The sequence below is a fragment of the Chenopodium quinoa genome, unplaced genomic scaffold, assembly GCF_001683475.1.
Source record: "Chenopodium quinoa cultivar QQ74 unplaced genomic scaffold, ASM168347v1, whole genome shotgun sequence".
NCBI classification, from domain to species: Eukaryota; Viridiplantae; Streptophyta; class Magnoliopsida; order Caryophyllales; family Amaranthaceae; genus Chenopodium; species Chenopodium quinoa.
This window is the reverse complement of record NW_018745018.1, coordinates 45344-63938: the sequence shown is the minus strand read 5'-3', so window position 1 is coordinate 63938 and position 18595 is coordinate 45344. Positions and strand designations below refer to the sequence as shown.

General features: G+C 34.8%; 1 protein-coding gene and 2 pseudogenes across 1 annotated transcript; all 3 read left to right on the top strand.

Moving 5' to 3' along the window:
- Window positions 1-696: 696 nt before the first annotated feature.
- Window positions 697-2123, top strand: LOC110708220 (RNA demethylase ALKBH5-like). Its single transcript, XM_021886307.1, is given in 6 exon segments — window positions 697-860; window positions 863-885; window positions 974-1284; window positions 1400-1471; window positions 1596-1658; window positions 1660-2123. Coding segments are annotated over 6 exon segments (696 nt in total). The 5' UTR covers window positions 697-829; the 3' UTR covers window positions 1856-2123.
- A 422-nt stretch (window positions 2124-2545) lies between these two features.
- LOC110708219 lies at window positions 2546-9120 on the top strand (annotated as a pseudogene).
- A 3623-nt stretch (window positions 9121-12743) lies between these two features.
- LOC110708217 lies at window positions 12744-14036 on the top strand (annotated as a pseudogene).
- Window positions 14037-18595: the final 4559 nt, after the last annotated feature.

The following is an 18595-nucleotide window of genomic DNA, read 5'->3' as shown; positions in this document are numbered from 1 at the left end:
TTGCTTTTTAGACTTAAGTGAGATATCGAGCTAGAAATTCAGCTCTTTACCTTCTTTTAGCTATTTTAAGGGATGGTGGATTCTTGTGAGTTTGAGAGATTAAACTTTAAAATATCCACCTGCCTTCCTCTAGGAATTAAGATTCAGATCAAAGTATACTTTCCCCATTGGCTGCTTGAAATTTTTTAAAAAGATAATCTAGCTTTGAATATTATTGTACTTTTAACTATAATACATTGTATATTTTAATTAGCAAAATCTGATAGCAAAAGTCAAATGAGTTCTTTTTTTGTTCCCTTTCTGAATCTGTGGATAAGGGAACCGGGAAATGGAGTAAAAAAAAAAAAAAAAAAAAAATTAAAATTAGAGATTTACTTGATTTGAATCATGATAAAAATAATGGAATGTTTGTTTGACTAGATGTTGTCTTAATGAAGAACATAACACCAGATTGTATCAATATTCTCTTTTCATGTATTTGAACATGATGCTTGTTTACTTGTTGCTTACTAAGTGAATATATACTTGTTTTTGTGATTTGTAGTTGTGTAGAGCATGATAGCCAAGAAGATTAACTCTAAGCTGACTGATGTAGCCAAACTACTTTGCAGGATTGAAGAGTTTGTTTCTAGATGTGATATTTGGCTTTGTTCTGTGATGATGTTTCTTTTGCTTAGTCATTGAGTATAAATTAGGTTATGATATATTGATGGGATAAAATTTCATTCCCTCTTTAAAGATCACAATCTCTACTTTGCTCTGTAGAATCTCCTAATTTCTAGTGTTTGCTGTTGCTTCAGAACGCACTTACACAGCACCTAGAAAGTGGATGAAGGGTAAAGGGCGTGTGACTATCCAATTTGTTGCTGTTATAATTATGCTACTGTAAGCTGTCTATTTGACTGCCCTTATATATCTTGCATATATGGTGTTAAATTTGCACAAATATTGAATGCTATACTGATAATTGCAGGATAAAAATGGTAACCCACCAGGTATTCTGAAACGCGGAGAAGTTGATCCCTTACCTTCTCTTTTTAAAGTGATAATCAAGAGGTTGATCAGATGGCATGTTCTTCCCCCGTCCTGCATTCCTGACAGCTGTATTGTCAACATTTATGAAGAAGGAGACTGCATACCTCCACATATCGATAATCATGATTTTGTTCGGCCATTTTGTACTATTTCTTTTCTCAGTGAATGCAATATAGTATTTGGAACAGACTTGAAGATTGAAGCCCCTGGAGAATTTAGTGGCGCTATAGCAATACCCTTGCCCGTTGGGTAAGTGCAGTCCATTCACTATTAAGTTTCCTAATTCCGATGTGTCTTCTGTGTTGTTTATACCTATTATGGTTTAATGGGTACAAATGGTAATATTTGATGTTGCTTCCTTTAGATCGGTTATGGTATTAAATGGAAATGGTGCTGATGTTGCCAAGCATTGTGTTCCTGCAGTACCATCTAAGAGGTATCCATCTATGTTTTTTTGTCTCATCTTTCAATTTGTGTGTTGTATGATGGTTATTTTCAGCTTGTTTTTGGTTAAGCGATGACTTTTAAGTGCCCTTTTCCTCTCCTTTTGCTCTTTCTAGGATTTCTATTACTTTCAGGAGAATGGATGAATCAAAGCGGCCTGTGGATTATTCTCCCATACCACTTGCAAGGACTTGAACCATTATATTATGATGATGATGGAGCAAAGAAATCACCCCCTCAACATCACGTAAGCAGGCAAGGAACAAGAGACGAGTTCAGGTCAGAGAAGAAGAGAGATGAAGAGCCTCGATATTCAGCCAGGTTTCGGGTTGCCATGAGAGGTCCTAGAAATAGGGTAAATTTGGGAGGTAGCTGATATGTAGAAACGTCTCGTGGCTGATATGTAGAAACGTTCCGTGGTTTCTCATCCCATATTTTATCAATTCCTGTTGAATTCTCTGTGTATATATATGTACTAAAAGTTGGCTATTATTTTATTACCATTTTTGTTTATGAATCAAAGAGTTTTGAAGGCATTTCTTCAAATCTGTCTATTGTAAATTGAGGAAAATGTAGTGTCAAAATATTTGTTTTGTTTTAAATTTTTTATGGAGAGATTTATATTAGATCTTAAATTTTTGCTACTGCGTGAAATTGCATATAGATAGACTGATTGTCTAATTGTACAAGGGATAACAATAAATTTGGGTTGGGTTGGACCTTAACAATAAATTTCATGGCAAAACTCGTAAAAAGTGGCGGGCTTGTCGAATTAAATTTAGTTTTTTTAACTAAAATAGTTTCTTAAAACTCACTTTTTGGGATTAGATCAAACTGTACCATAGTTGATTACTTCTAGACGGAGGTGTAAATAAATCGAGTTGATCAATAAATTACTCGAATTCAAGCTCGGTTGAAACTCATTAAGCAAAAGGCGGAGGAAATGGGGATAACCCATATAAACATTACAGTATTTTAAATTTAAAAAAAAAAAAAAAAAAAACCGAAGAGGAGGAATAGAGATTTCGAGACATATATAAATTACAGTATAAAGCAATAAGCATTGACTAAGAATTACCCTTCCTTCCAAAGTCCAGAAAACCCGACCTTTCTAGGGTTTCAACTTTAATTAATAACAAAAAATTGTCGGTCTGTTTTTACGCCAATCAATCCGATAGACCCTCAGAATTATGAGGACTCGAAACGCAAATACCCCAAAAACGCCGGCATCACAAAAGAAGCCACCGTCGGCGAAGAAGTCCGCTGTCAAAACGCCTACTCCTCCTTCTCTACCGGTGGATTCCACGCCGGAGACGTCGACACCAAAATCTACGGCTTCTCGAAACCCCGAACCCCAGACTACTCCTTCTACCGCCGACCTCAACCCCGAACCTGCAGGTATATTCAATCTACATTTTTTTTTTTTTTTTTTTTTAATTTTGCATGTGATGGAATAGGCGGATGTTCGTCTCTATTTTTTTTATAATCACTATTATTTTTTTTTATGTGGATTTGGATGTCAAAGATTAATATTTTATTTTATTTTTTTAAATTTTATGAGGGGAGATTAAAGTATTGAATTTTCCGACGCTGTTTATATAGAGGAGAGATTTATAAATATCTGGATGATGCATGCATGATAGATTGAGTGTGGCTGTGAATTAAGATTTCTAGTCATTAGAAGGGATTCGATCTGAGGTCCTGGGTATCGTCTCCATGGCCATTATCAAAGCTCGACATTCAAACAACTCTGGGACTTTTATTTCTATGTATTCAGAATAGTTCATGATATATGAGTTATTTTATGTACTTATTCCTCATTAACCCCCTTCCCCTCCCAAATGCAGCTGAAAATGCTGTTGTATCACCAACTAACAAAGGTACTACAAAGAAGGTGACAAAGAGAATAGTGAAGAAAGAGGGTGATCAGACCCAAGACTCCTGCTTCAGCTAAAGATGGCACATCAGCGTCCGTGAAGACAGGTGAGGCTGGCGATAGCAATGTTGATGTCACGGATTCCACAGATGCAAAGGCTGTAAATCTTTCAAAATCTGAAGAATTTGTTATGAAGGATTTAAAATTAGAGGAGCTAGTTACTGATAAGGTTCCAGATGGTGGAGAACCCCAAGATAAGGGCAAAGAAAAAATGGATGGAATAGAGTCACCTGTTGTGGCTATTGAGGATGTATCTTCTGCTGGAAATGAGGATACAAGTGAGCCCAAAGAGGATAAGGATGATGAATCAAAACAAGACGAGGCTGCTGATCCCGACAAACAAGCAAAAGACAATCTAGAAAAACTAGTACGTGATAAGTCAGATAGCATGGATGATGATCAAAAGAAAGAGAATGTAAATGTTCACGATATGCTAAAGAATAGGGACAGTGACAAAATGGATAAGACAGATGAACAGGCTGCTGAATCAAAACAAGACGAGGCTTGTGCTACTGGGGGAATCGAGGAGTATGGTGATGAGGAGGGTTTTGTGGAGCCTGGGATGAGGACCTTCAGGAGGATGACGAGCCTGAGACTGGGGATGAAATGAAGGCACTGGAAGTGGAGCACAAGAATTGGCAGCCGCAGCCAAGGAGCGCAAGGTCAAGAAAGAACTTGAGATTTTTGTTGGTGGGCTGGATCGCGAAGTTATTGAAGATGATGTGAAGAAGACTTTTGAGAAAGTTGGGGAGGTGGTTGAAGTTAGACTGTTGAAGGATACTTTGACAAACAAGAACAGGGGCTTTGCATTTGTGAGGTTTGCGACTAAAGACCAAGCTAAGCGGGCGTTATCAGAAATGAAAAATCCTGTTGTATGTTTTCTTTGTCATATCAAAGAGTGTCTTTTATGTAGCACTCGTATTTACCATCTTTATTCTTTCTTAAGCCTCTCTTTTCATAAATTGTGTAAAACAGATACGTGGTAAGCGATGTGGGACTGCACCTAATGAGGACAATGACACCTTATTCCTTGGTAATGTCTGCAATACGTGGACTAAGGAAGCGGTAAGACTGAATTTATTTTGAATAGTGATTTTTGTTGAGATGTTTTTTGTTTGTTTTGTTTTTTATTTTTTAAAATGATTTTTATCATCTCTTTCTGCAGATAAAACAGAAGCTGAAAGATTATAGTGTTGAAGGTGTTGAGAACATTACCCTTGTCCAAGACCCTCGCCATGAGGGTTTAAGCCGTGGATTCTGTTTTATTCAGTTTGCTTGCCATGCTGATGCAATGTTTGCTTATAAGAGGCTTCAGAAGCCAGATGCTATATTTGGCCACACTGAGAGGACTGCTAAGGTTGCTTTTGCTGAGCCGCTTCAAGAGCCCGATCCTGAGGTGATGGCTAAGGTTAAATCAGTTTTTTGTAGATGGGCTTCCTCCTCACTGGGATGAGGACCGTGTTAGGAAGCATTTCAAAGTTTATGGTGAGATTGAACGTATTACGCTGGCTCGCAATATGTCATCTGCTAAGCGTAAAGATTTCGGTTTTGTTGATTTCACTGCTCATGAGTCTGCCATTGCTTGCATAGAGGATGTGAATAGTAAGGAGTTAGTTGATGAAACTCAAAGGTTTGGTTCCAACTTTGTTTCTGGTTTTTCTTTTCACCTATGTTTATATATTTTGTGGAATCGCCTTAATTGTGGATGTTTCTTTGTTTTCTACTTCCTACTGGGTGTTTGTTTATAGGGACAAAGGGTGGGCAAGGGAATACAATCCCCGAATTGGAATTATCTTTTACATTTTTAGTCCCCCACTTACTTAGAAAAATCAACCTACCCACTCAACTCTACACAACACTTAACTGATGCATTTACTCCTGTCTCATGATAAATTTTTACCTCCCTTTGGGTGTTTTTTGATGCACATCCCACCCTTCTGTTTTATACATATATATATATTTTTAAAACCCAGTTAAACTCAATTTAATCCTTAAATAACAGTTCCAGGTTAAAAAAAACTGTTAAAGAGAGCAGCCATAATTATTATCTGGATTTTATAGTTGGCTCTATCTGATTTTATTTAGTTTTTTGGTGCTAGAGTGTTTGTTCTTGCCTGTCTTATGTTTTGTGATGCGTGATTTTGTTATCCCAGATTCCCTGTAGTGTCCCTTTATTGTATTATGCATGGTGTTTGGTGTTGTGCTTTGACAAGATATAGTAATACATTGAGTTTGTTGCCCCTCTAGTTTCTTTATGCTTCCATGCAGGGTGTGTGGTGTTGTACTTAAGCAAGATATTATTTTCCGCCTATCCTGTAGTAACCATGTTTGATTGTCACTAGTGTTAGTCCCTGGCGATGCCTCGAGTTAATGCATTATTTCCATGACAAAAATCTTTATTACTTCCTCTTTTCTTTTTTTACTTGACCTGTTTCTTTTATCACGCTTGCCAATGCAAAACTTTAACAATCAATAACTTAAATTTTCCAAAAGTAAAAATTATAAAAGTTATATGTTATGATAGTACTTATTGAGACGAATCCAAAAAGATCATACATGAATATATTTTTCCTTACATATTATTCACAAAATATGGTCAAAGGAGGGGTGGTGAATAGTGTAAAAGTCAAAGCGGGTCAAGTAATAAAGAACGGAGGAAGTAATATTTATTTTTTATTGAATGACATGTAATATGGTAATAGCTTAGTGACTAACAGGTTGAAACTTAACTTGAGGTTGTTGGTTCAAATCTTGTAAGAACCATATTTTTAGACATGGAGTGAAAATTGGATTAAATGAGGGGTGCGCCACGTGGCACCTAAACTTCTTTAGGAATGCCTTGAAGAGAGCGCCACGTGGCATCTAAACTTCTTTAGGAACGCCTTTTAATATATAGTATAGATGTGTTTTGTATGGTCCCTTTATTATATTGTGCAGGGTGTTGGTGCTGTGCTTTGACAAGATATAGCAATACATTGAGTTTGTTGCCCTCTAGTTTCTTTTATGCTCCTGTGCAGGGTGTTGGTGTTGTACTTTAGCAAGATATTCTATTCCTCCTATCTGTAGTAACCATGTTTAAATTGTCAAAAGAGTATGTGAAATAACTAATACTATAACTTATTTGTTGTTGCCTGACTTTTCATGGAGCTTAAGTATCTGCTGTTTTTGTTCTGATTTATCTATCTCATTGTTTAGACAAAAGTAAGAGCAAGGCTTTCCAATCCATTGCCTAAAACTCAAGCTGTTAAGGGAGGAATGTGCGGTGGTTTTCGAATTGGCCGACCTAGTGGTATGCAGGCTAAGCTTTTCAGTGTCTTCTGATTCTTTTTCCCTTTGTATGCTATCTTACATTAAATGTACTTGTTGGTAGGAAGGAGCTTTGGGCGTGCAGCACCTGCATTAAATCGGCCTAATTTTCAGTATGGCAGACCCTCTCGTGGTCAGTTCAATGAGCCTGTTGGACCTTATGGTAATTAATCTATCTTTTGTAGCCACTAGCCAACAATCAGCTCCTCTATGAGTACATCTTCCTAGACTTTTATGTTGTCTTTGCGCACTTGATATGCTTCTTTTTTTCATTAGGGCGAAGAGTTCCTTACAGAGCTGGGCATATGGCACCTGGAGTTGGCCCTGCTGGAAGACCTAATTTTGGGGGACCTAGGGACATTGGTCGTGGACTTGCAAGACCTGTTCCTTCACGGAGAGAGCCTTTCCAACTTGACGATGGTGGCTATTCAAAGACCTTATATGGGTAGGCAATATGATGATCCATATGTTTATGATGACAACCATGGTTTAAAGCGCCCATTTTATATGACTGTAAGTAGCGATCTATTTGATGATGTAAAATCTTGTTTCATACATGTTGTCAGCCCAGTCAATTTACAGATTTAATAATTTGTAGGACCAAGATCCTGCATATATGGAGCCAAGTCGAATTCGTCCTCGTTTTGACTATTCTGGTTCAGGTCGTGGTACTCACTTCAGAGGTACATATCTTTTAGATTTTATTATTATTATTTTTTTTTTCCGTCATGGATAATCCTCCTTTCCCCTCCTTCAAGTGCTTTTGGGATTGAGGAAAATATGGTGTTGGATAGGGTGGTGTGGGAGGAGAATATTCATGTCAATGACGTGTTATGATTATACAAGTACTTTTTAAAATTTATCTTACTAATTTTTTTTTCACTAGTATTGTTTTATCCCATTTGATTTCCTTTGCTAAAGTTTTCTCAAACCTTTATGTTTTTTACTCTAAATGTTTTAACCATCACTTTAAAACTTTCTTGAATTTTATTTTTATTCTCTTATAAAAACTACCTTATCTATTTTTTCTTTGGATGCTCTTTTTTCTCACTCTACTCACCTTTTATCAAACTCTTTTAACTAAATACCTTGTGTTGTCCCTTTTTATATGGTAAGGTTCCTTATGGCGATTCATGTTAGCCGACCCAAATCATTTTGGGACTAAGGCTTTGTTGTTGTTGTTGGATAATCCTCCTTTTCCCCCTTCAAATTTCTCTTATAATCGTAGTAAGTTTAAAGTTGTAGATTACTTTTTGACTTGAGCATTCGTTTCTTTTCTCCAGATACTTATGGAGCTGGCAGTAGTTTCTATTCAAGTGGCTATTATGGTCCTGATGTAAGTTGACATCTATTATCTAAACTTGTTGCTTGGTACATGATTTCAATAGCAATCAGTATTTGACTTTTTATCCAATTTTTTTACAGTATGGTGCACGACCCCACTCTTCTTTCAATAGTCGGGATCGTCCTTATGGAGGAGGTCATGGCTATTACTATTAGTTGAAGTTAGCAGCAAGGTAATTAGTGTAAACTTAAACCTATATATTGTGGATCCTTTATAATGGTGATGCTTTTTTTCTTTTTAACCACGAGTGGCTTCAAATTATTGTTCCTTATTTTTAGGTGTTGGCTATGGCTGATTGATGGATTAGAGCTTGCTGTTGGGGACCTGTTGTTTCTTACTTCCTTCTACCCTACTCCACCCCTTTAACTAATTACTCCATCTTTTCCCTTTCAATCCATATATTTTCTCCATCACCCGCTTCTTGGTGTAGTTGTTTGTTTGTGACATCACTTCTGTATCATAAGCTGGGTTTATCTGATCTAGGCTAGGTGTATTTGTTCCTTTGAAGGCTCTGGACTAGATTCGTTACCAAATAGCATGAAGGAGGAGCTGATAGATAATGGCCTTGAGTGGCAGTTTGCAGTTTGAGGATAATAAAGTTGCCTTGTGGTTTACATACGTGGTGACTGAAATTATCATTTATTAACTTTCTGGATCTGCTATCGCAACTTGGAGTATGTTGAAGAGTGAATTGTGGAAAAGGTTTCTAGTTAATGATGTTATCATACTTATTTGAAAGAAATGTTAGAAGCTCAGCTTCTCATGCATTTGGGATTTCTATGGAATAAATCTGACGAATGTTTTGGCTGGAAAGAGTGGGTGCAAAACTTGTGCCAGTGCTAAAGTAATGCTTTGTGGATCCTAGTCTTATAACTTTTGAATGTATCAATCTCGAATTCGGATTTATTTTGCTATCTGACCTTTTGGTCATGCAGCTGTTACCCTTTCCTTTTTTTTTTTGGTTGTTGGCTGTTATGTATGGAATTGAATATGGGTTGTCTTCCTTTCAAGAGTTTATTGTTTCAAGAGAATTGATGACCATTTGGGTCTGCCAGCCTTTGATCTTACATAATGAGGGTTTTTCTAAGGAGATGGGATTTTGCATGGTGAGTTATTGACAGATTGTGAAGATGCTTGGATGGAGTTGATTAGTTTCTTGCTGAGGTGGGTAGTGTTCTATCTTTGGTGGGTTATTATACCTTTGTGAGGTGTTGTGGGTTATGGACAGTTTGCTAAGTGTGTTTTGTACCTAGGAAAAACCATTTTTTTTTTTTTGGATTTGCTATAACTTGGTTATTATAGGGAGGTGATATTTTCTTAAAAGCAGTTTTTATTACTTTAGGTGCTTTCTTGGGCGTTACTGGTCAGTTCTTCTCATGTTTATATGTGCTGCGTTTATTATATGCCTTTTTTTCCCTATATGTTTGACATCTTTGCCTGAAGCTTTCTGAGTTTGGGATGCTATGAAGAGAACATTTTTTGCTGGTAACACGAATTGGGTTGCTCTATTTTATCAAAATGTTAAACAGAGATCTACAGAATGGCATACAGAGAAATAATGTAGTGTTTTGTTAGTGAAGGAATTCGCTATTTTAAGGTTTCATCTTTTTTGATAGTGTAGATTTGCAAAGATGTAGTTCACCAATTTTCTTGGATTCAAGAGTTCATCTTTTGGCAGTGCAAGCTCTATGTGAATTGCTGCTTTATTTTTGGCAGTTAAGGAGTTCAGTAATATCGGAATTTCTAATCTGTGAGAAGTTTTCATAGCTATTAAGGTAGGTTATGTTTTCTAAGCCATGGATTTGTGTTCTTGAGGTTTTGACTTGATAAGCTGTTCTTCATTTTTGGAGCTAGGATTTGGTAGTTCAGCTTTTGGTATCCTTTATTGATGACTGCATTTCATTGGCATGCTTTCCTGGTATCAAGCAGTGTCTAAAAGTATAGTTACTGTAGTTGGTTGTAGTTCTGATGAAGAGATTCAATAACACCAAAGTGAGCTGTTGTTTTTTATTTGGAAGTGATTAGCTTCTATCTAGTGCAACAGTTAAAATACATTAAACATGTTAAGTTTGACTAGTAATTATTTATGTATACTGGTGAGGTAACAGGCAATCAGTTCCATTTCTTATATTGTCAATCATGGAAGTGGCAGGTCTTAGATGAGTTGCATCTTTTTTTATTTTGATGGACTTTGTCTTGTGAGGTTTTTTGGTTGCTCATCTTTGGCTGCTATTGTTCATATGTTTAAAACCCCTCTTGTTCTTCACACTCATAATTGTGCTCTGAAATGGTGTCACATGCCGTGTATCTTGGAAGTTGGTAGTCCTTGTAAGTGCTGAACATGTATTTTCATGTCTATCTCCTGTAACATATTTTTTCTTCCATATCATCATTCTTGTATTTTTCCTGTTATCGGGGATAACAAAAATGTAAATTTGGAGAAGTTGACCTTGAAAAGGAAATTTTGGATTGTGGATCCACACCTTTTGTGGCCTGTTTTTGTATACTTTGTTTGGGTCTTTGAGTGCCACTGATGAGATGTGGTAAATAGCCTTTAGCAAATGGTGTCGTCTTTACCTTGTTCTTAGACATGAATTGTTCTGTGTTCTTGGAGAGGTAAGATAGAGTAGCAATACAGAGTATTTTAGAAAGATTAATTTTAAAAGGCTAGTGATGTGGGTTCATGTTTTGGGTTTCACGGTTTCATTCAAAAAGCTATACAAATAGCAATACAGAGAGTATAAGGATTGTGTTTCCTGATATAGGGATCAAATACAGTATTATTTATCAATTTTCAATTCTGGTCACTGGTCAAGTTGACGATAGTTGTTCCAACAATTTTCAATCTGTATTTGCTGCCTTCAGTTTAACTGTGACAAAATAATAGAAAACCATCTCTTTATTCAGTTTCCTACTTTACTTGATCATTGGATGCTTTGTTTTTGCTTAAACGTAGTATTTTATCTTTGGTATCAATGTGTATTTTTTGGGTCATATTATTTTGAAGAAAAGTGGTGTAATTAAAAGAAACAATTCTTTTCAATAGATATTTTCTAACATTGTGCAAGGTCTAGTGTTGCAATTATTAAAAAAACAGGGTATCCCAATAATTATAATTCTTTCATTTTGTAATAGTCAAATAACTTTTGACTTTTTTTACTATTCTCATGTTTACTTTGACTTTTTTTTAATCAATTTACAAAAAATTATACTGTCATGTAATATATTTTTGGATTAGTCTTTATATATACTATCTTAGTAATATATGATTATAAATGTTAATGGTCAAAGTTGTGCATCGACATTTATGCTGGTTATAGTGTTATGATTACTATGAGACAGAGGGAGTATTCCGTTGCTTTATAATCAATGAATAAAAATGGTTGATGTTCATATAGTAAGACTGAATTATGTGAAATATTGTCAAATTTGCTTACAACGGTTGTCATTGAAATTTTGTGCTTCATTTGTGTGTTTGTTTGTCTATCTATTCATAATTAAGATCTGAATGATAATACCTTGAGAGGTTTAAAATGATCGGCATGTATTGTTGAATTTGTTGAGCGTATACTTAGGGCCTGTTCACTTTCGTTGAAATTCAGTTTAGCTCAGTTCAGCTCAGCTCTTAATTTCTTTTTCTTATAAAATATTCAGTTCAGCGGAGTTCAGTCAATGAGAACAGACCCTTACATGTTAAATTATTATTCTTTGTTTATTTATTGGTAAATTAAATATATAGTGGTTGAAATTTTTCACCTACTTTAGACTTCTATTACTAATTTATGCATTAAATAAATAAATGAACACTCTTAGTGGATATATGTTAGAATTGTCAAAATTGTTACCTAGGCGTGGGTATATTGCATTGTACAACCGTTTTGCAAAAAAGACCTTATTATACAAATATAAGAACATACAATTGTAGCGAAAAGGCGAGCATATTTTTAAAGTAAAAAGAACATATTTGTACTAAAAATGAGTGAAAAGAACATATGTTCATGTTGTTTGATTGTCAGTGTAATGTATTTTTATTTCTGATATAATGTTTAATACATACTGTGATATGTTCTTTGAATTTGATAATATAAATAATGTTTATTACATAATAATTTTTTTATTTTTTTTATTAATATTACATATGTTCTTAAGATATAAAAAAGAAAAAAAATTCGTTAGATAGTGGTGAAATCAATTTTTTTGAATTTACAAATCCAACTATAACTTATAAAAAAAGTTTAGTGTCTGGACAAATGTACAAATTCAACTATAACTTATAAAAAAATTGAGGAGTATAGTATAATAAAATGATTTTGTTCAGTTGTTTTTTTTAAACGTTATGTAAAAGTTTAAGATTTATACAAAGTATGCTATCAAAATAATTTTTTCTATTTTTAATTTAAATAAATTTTAAGTTGGAGGAAAAAAATTGATAATATTATACTCGTAATAATCTTGGATAATGATATGTTTCAATACTTAAATTTTAATCTATGTTAGTATATTGTAACTAAAACATTCCTAATATATGAAATATATGTTAAAAAAATAATAAAAAAAAATAATTGAGTATGATTGAATTAAGTATTATTGTAGGTTATAAAATGGATGTCATTCAAATTTGGCAAAAGGAAAAAAAAAAAAAAAAGGAAAAAAAAGGCGGGAAATTTTTTTAATGACATCGTGACAAATGTCACTTTAAATTCGCTTTTAGTATAGGTTAATTGATAAATATGTGTCTGGCGGGCTGAGCTGGCCACGTGCCGGCGTGCCAACCTACGGGCCAACGACCGTGCCGCCCGTTGCCTGTGCCAATTTTTCATGTCCACGTGGCCATCTTTATTTGATTGTAAAAGGTAATGAACTTAAAATTCAATCCTTAAAAACCGTACAGAAACACACTTTGTATTTTTGTAAGGTTCTAATAGACAAAAACACACCGAAAACTCGAAAAGCGTTGAGATAGTTATCCACGTGTAGGTAATTGATCCCTTATATGTACACGCTATCAATCCATCTGATTAAACACTAACCAATAACAGCCTATTTTTTGTACCTATAAATATTATGGAGTAACGCAAATACAAAGCCTAAGACTAAGATGGGGAGGGAGCAGAAGAATACTCAGAATAATTAAGATATAAGAGGATGTCCAGTGAAGCTCAGCCACCGGAGATGGAAGCTCTGGCAACTAATTCAAAGCCTGAGACTAAGATGGGGAGGAAGCTGAAGAATACGCGTCCTTGTCATCCTCCTTACTTTGAGGTACTTTTTTTATGTGATTAATTTTGTTTGAATTACAATTGGTGTATGCCAAGTATTAATTGATATATGTAATGTTGCAGATGATAAAGGAAGCAATCGTTGGTCTGAATGAAAAGGGAGGATCGAGCCCCTACGCCATCGCCAAATACATGGAGCAGAAACACAAGGCACTGCTCCTTCAAACTTCAGGAAAATTGTGGGTTTTCAGCTTAAGAAATCTGTTTCCAAGGGCAATTTGATTAAAATCAAAGCCTCCTACAAGCTTTCTCAGGCCCTCAAAAAGACCAAGGCTGCAAGAGCTAACGCAGCCAAATCAAAGCCTCCTACTACTTCTACTACTGCTACGACGACTACTACTACTAAGAGGTGGAGGAGGAAGCCTAAGTCTAGAGTCGTGAGCAAGATTGATAACCCCCCCAAGTCTACTCCTACATCTAATTCTACTCCTACTCTTACTGTTAGGAGGAGTAAGAGGTCGCCCAAACCCAAGCTGCTTAAACCGATAAAGTCTCTCAAGCCCAACAAGGCTTAGTCTCTTCACTTTAATGTTATATGCTGCAGGAGTTGTACATAATTTTAATCTCTGTAGTCAGTGCTGATGACATGGAGACCTTATGTAATTATTCAAATAAATAACTTCAATTTCGTCGTCTATTTTGCTTCTTCTGTATGTGTTAACTTTATCTATGATTTTTTTTGTATGCTCCATATATTTGGATCAATTGCCTCCTTGTTAATCGCCCCATTTTAATTAATATTTACAAGATTTGCCTCTCTTTGCTGACTAGTTTGATTAATTGATCATATTATCAAGTTGTAAAAGTTGGTAAAAGTTATTTCCTTCGTTTTACAATGATGGTACTATGTTAAAATTCCTGGAATTGAATTCAAAATGGGAACCAAAATCGAAATCTGTTGAACAGTTTCCCGGAAATTGGGAACCGGAATTGTTGCTTTCGTGACTGGGCAACGAAGTTCTACTAGTGAATTTGTGTACTTGGGAGTCCTTGTCCCTGATAATTAACAAAAAACTGGTTGATCACTAATGTATAATATTTACTACTCGCAATTGAAACAAACTAATAATAGTTGTCTAACAATTTTAATAAATACATATTTATAATTGTAATTTATTATTTTAAAAAAAGTTGGAATTACGGGATCTCATTGGCTGAACTCAGCTGAACTGAACTGAACTGAAATGAAATGAATATTTTATAAGAGAAGGAAATTAGGAGCTGAACTGAACTAAACTGAACAGAGCTGAGCTGAACTGAACTGAGCTGAGCTGAACTGAACTGAATTTTAACGTAAGAGAACAGACCCTTAGTGTATAATTTGAAATTAAGTGATACTTTTATCAATTACAGGGTACCTTACAGGTTCTCTATTTTTCTACTCGGAACCAGAATCTCCTATACAGGTTTCGGTTCCGGTTTCAAAACCTACGACTTCGGTTCCGATTCAAGGTACCCTGATTTTTTGCTCACCCCTAATGAAATTCACTTTGATTGTACACATTTGCCAATACATTACTTTGACAATGAATTTATTCAATTGCATAGTACCTTTGTATTTTTTATTAGTTGACACGTTTTGACTTTAACACTATTCACACACTTTTCTTTGACCGTGTTTTGTGATTTATACTTGATAAAAAATATAGTCATGTGGGATCGTATTAGATTCGTCACAATATGTAATTTCAAATTATCAATATTTTATAATTTTTGTTTATATGTAATTAAGGATATAAACGGTTAAATTTTTGTATTGGCAAACGTGACTAAAGAAACGTGTCAATTAAAAAGAAACAGAGAAAGTATAAATTAGTGGTATATGATTGAATATTAATATTCATTAAGATGAACATGACTAATAAATAGTGTCATTGAGAATATTGTCACATTGATAAAATGGGGAGAATAATTATTTTAATCAAATGGAGTGGTCGTTTTTCCTCACACCACTTGCATATATATATCTAATTCTAAACCTCTTACATCCAAGTGAACCAACATATTCTAAATTCTCAACCAAACATTTCCAATTGTCAATTTCACATATCAATCTTGTTTCGATCTCACAATCAAACTTTTTTACAAATCCATTACTTATAGAGTTTTATACGAGTATGTGAGAGATATGAGATATCAGGAAGTTTTAAATCAATACGAGTATGTGAGAGATATAAAATATCGGGATATATATGTATATCTCTAACAGAGTATATCTGCAAATAGGATGAAAAAGGTGGTACGAGTATATATATTAATGATTGTTATATAAAAAGAAAGTGTAGGCCTAACTTGGTCAACTCTTCCATCATAATCTCTTACTGGATCACTTACTTTAATTTTGTTCTTGACATCACATTCCAGGCCATTAAAGTTTAACGTGAGATACTTTTGTTTGTTTCTCACACTCACATTTTAGAGCGAAACTGTGTTTTAACTCCTTTTATTTGTCCCCCGTCCGGTAGTATTGAAGTTCGACAATATAATGGCCTGCTTAATATGTGAGTAGAAGTGTTGTCTCACATTAAACGAACGTAAAAGTGAGGGAAAAGTATTGGAATGATTATCTTACTTGGATTTATAAAGCGAACTCTCATGACGGATGTGGACGGTCCCATTTAACTTTACCCATATTATTTCTACACATTTCACTAGATCGACCATTTATTTATTTATTTATTTTTAATTTTTTTTTTTTTGTATTTAGAGAGCCACAAGGGCGGGTGATGAAAAAAAACACATTAGTCATAATCAATAAATCTTGTTGGGAATTGGGATGGTTGTCAATTTTATGTATCCGTCTTCTTTATTCACCACATATTCACCTTTTTTTTTTTTCAAGAAATTAAGTTCAAATAAAGGATATAAGTTAAAGGAAAATTAGTTGAAAATCATCTTATAAAAACCAAATCTTGTTGAAAACCATCTTATAATTTTATTTTATTTTATTTTGTCAAAGCCCACCTGTTTTAAATTTTTTTTTGTTGAATCCACCACTTTTCGGATTTCGACTATTGATTACCATTTTCGGCGCTGATTAGCATATGCACTTCACGTGACCCATTTAACAGAAAAGTTATATCCTTTATTTGAACTTAAATTCTTACATTTCCGGCATTGACTAACATGTATCACGTGAGGTACACATGTTAGTCAATGCCGGAAATGTTGAAAACCATCTTATAAAAGAAAAGTGGGTCACGTGAGGTACATATGTTAGTCAATGTCGGAAATGTAAGTAATTGGTCGGAATCCGGGGAAATGGTGGGATTTAACAAAAAAAAAAAAAAAAAAATTTAAACAGGTGTGCCTTGACCAAAAAAAAAAAAAAAAAAAAAATTAAAACAGGTGTGTTTTGACATAAAAAAACAAAATAATAATAATAATAATAATAATAATAATAATAAAATATGGTTTTCAACAAAATTTGGTTTTTATAAGATGGTTTTTAACAAATTTTTCTAAGTTAAATGAAGAATTTTTGATTAAAATAATTCAAATAAGTTATTGTTGGAGTATTTGCTTTTAATTGTTAGTGGTTAGCTAAATCCTAATGTATAAGAATATGGTATCTTAATTTAAGTATGTAATTAGTTTGTGTTATGCAATGTTCACTTCACCTTAAAAAAAAATACTCTTTTTTTTTTTTTTTAATCATCACTTTTCATTTATGGATGTTTTTTTAATTAGAGGTTTTTCAGTGCGGCAAGCCACACGGTGCGGCACGAGTTACTTGTATTTTAGGGTTACTTGTATTCTAGGGTTACTTGTATTTTGGGGTTACTTGTAGGGTGTTACTTGTATTATGAGATTACTTATATGGGTTACTTGTATCAAGGGGTTACTTGTATTCTGAGTAACTCCTACAAGTAACTCCAGAACAAAATCCCATACCAAACCAGTAATACCCTACAAATAACCCCTGATCAAAACCAATAACACCCATACAAGTAACCCTATAATACAAGTAACACTTATAAGTAGCCCCTGACAAAACCAGTAACACCCTACAAGTAACCCCGACCAAAATCAGTAACACTCATACAAGTAACCTCAAAATACAAGTAACACCTACAAGTAACCCCTGACAAAACCAGTAACACCCTACAAGTAACCCCGATCAAAACCAGTAACACCCACTACTAGAAATAGGCCGAATTCCGACGGAAGTCCGTCGCAAATCACAAAATTTCCGACGGAAAAAAATTATGTCGGAAAGTTCCGACGGAATAAAATTCCGTCGAAAATTTCTGACGGATTTAAAACAGTTCCGACGGAAATTCGTAGGAAAGTATGTTCCGACGGAAAAATCCGTCAGAAATAAAATAATTTCCGACGGATTTAAATCCGTCGTAAATTTCCGACGGAATTTTCCGTCGGAAAGCATCTGACCACATTTATTTTAAAAGGCAGAAAATTTGGTATAAATAGCTTAACCCTAAAACTAAACCCCCCCCCCCCTTTCAGTTTCCCTTTCTCCCTCACTCTCCTCTTTCCCTCATCACCGCGCCGCACTCCCTCTCTCTCTCTTCATTCTTTATCTCTCCTCTCTCTTTATCTCTCATCTCTCGATCTCCTTTTCTACTCTTTTTTTTACCTCTCTCGATCTCCTTTAATTTGTTGTTCATTAACAAAGCTAGCCCACGAAGCTTTTCCGACCATATTCCCGACCACATTCCCGGCGTTTATGGTTTTGAGGTCAAGTTCGACCATGGAAATGCTAGATCTAGCGTTTTCATGGTCGAATTTGGCCTTATACAACCAATTTTCAGACCAATTTCAAGTTTTTGAATCGTTGTGGTAAGTTTTTTGCTCTGATTTTCAACTTATTTTGTTCGGGTTTTTTTTTTCGGTTTTCAAGTTTACTAGATCTAAAATACGTGGTTATGCCGTTATGGTGGCTGTTGAAGTTCGGGTTTAGGGTGTTGGGATTTTTATTTTTTTTCTGCTTTTTTTTGTTAATTTTTTTCGGGTTTCGGCAATGGTTTTAGGTGGGTTTCGGTGGTGGTTTTAGGTGGGTTTCGACGGTGGTTTTAGGTGGCGGTAGGTCTGTTTCATTTTTTGTTTATTTTTTTTCTTTTTTTTTGTTCTGTTTTCAAAGAATTTTTCGGGTTTTAAGTTTTCATTTTAATTTTTTTTTTTGTTTTTCGTTAATTTTTTCGGGTTTGGTGGTAGATCTGGTGGTTGTGGGTGGTTCTAGACTGCTGATACGAGTTAGGGGTTGGTGGTTGTGGCGGTGTCTGATGTTGG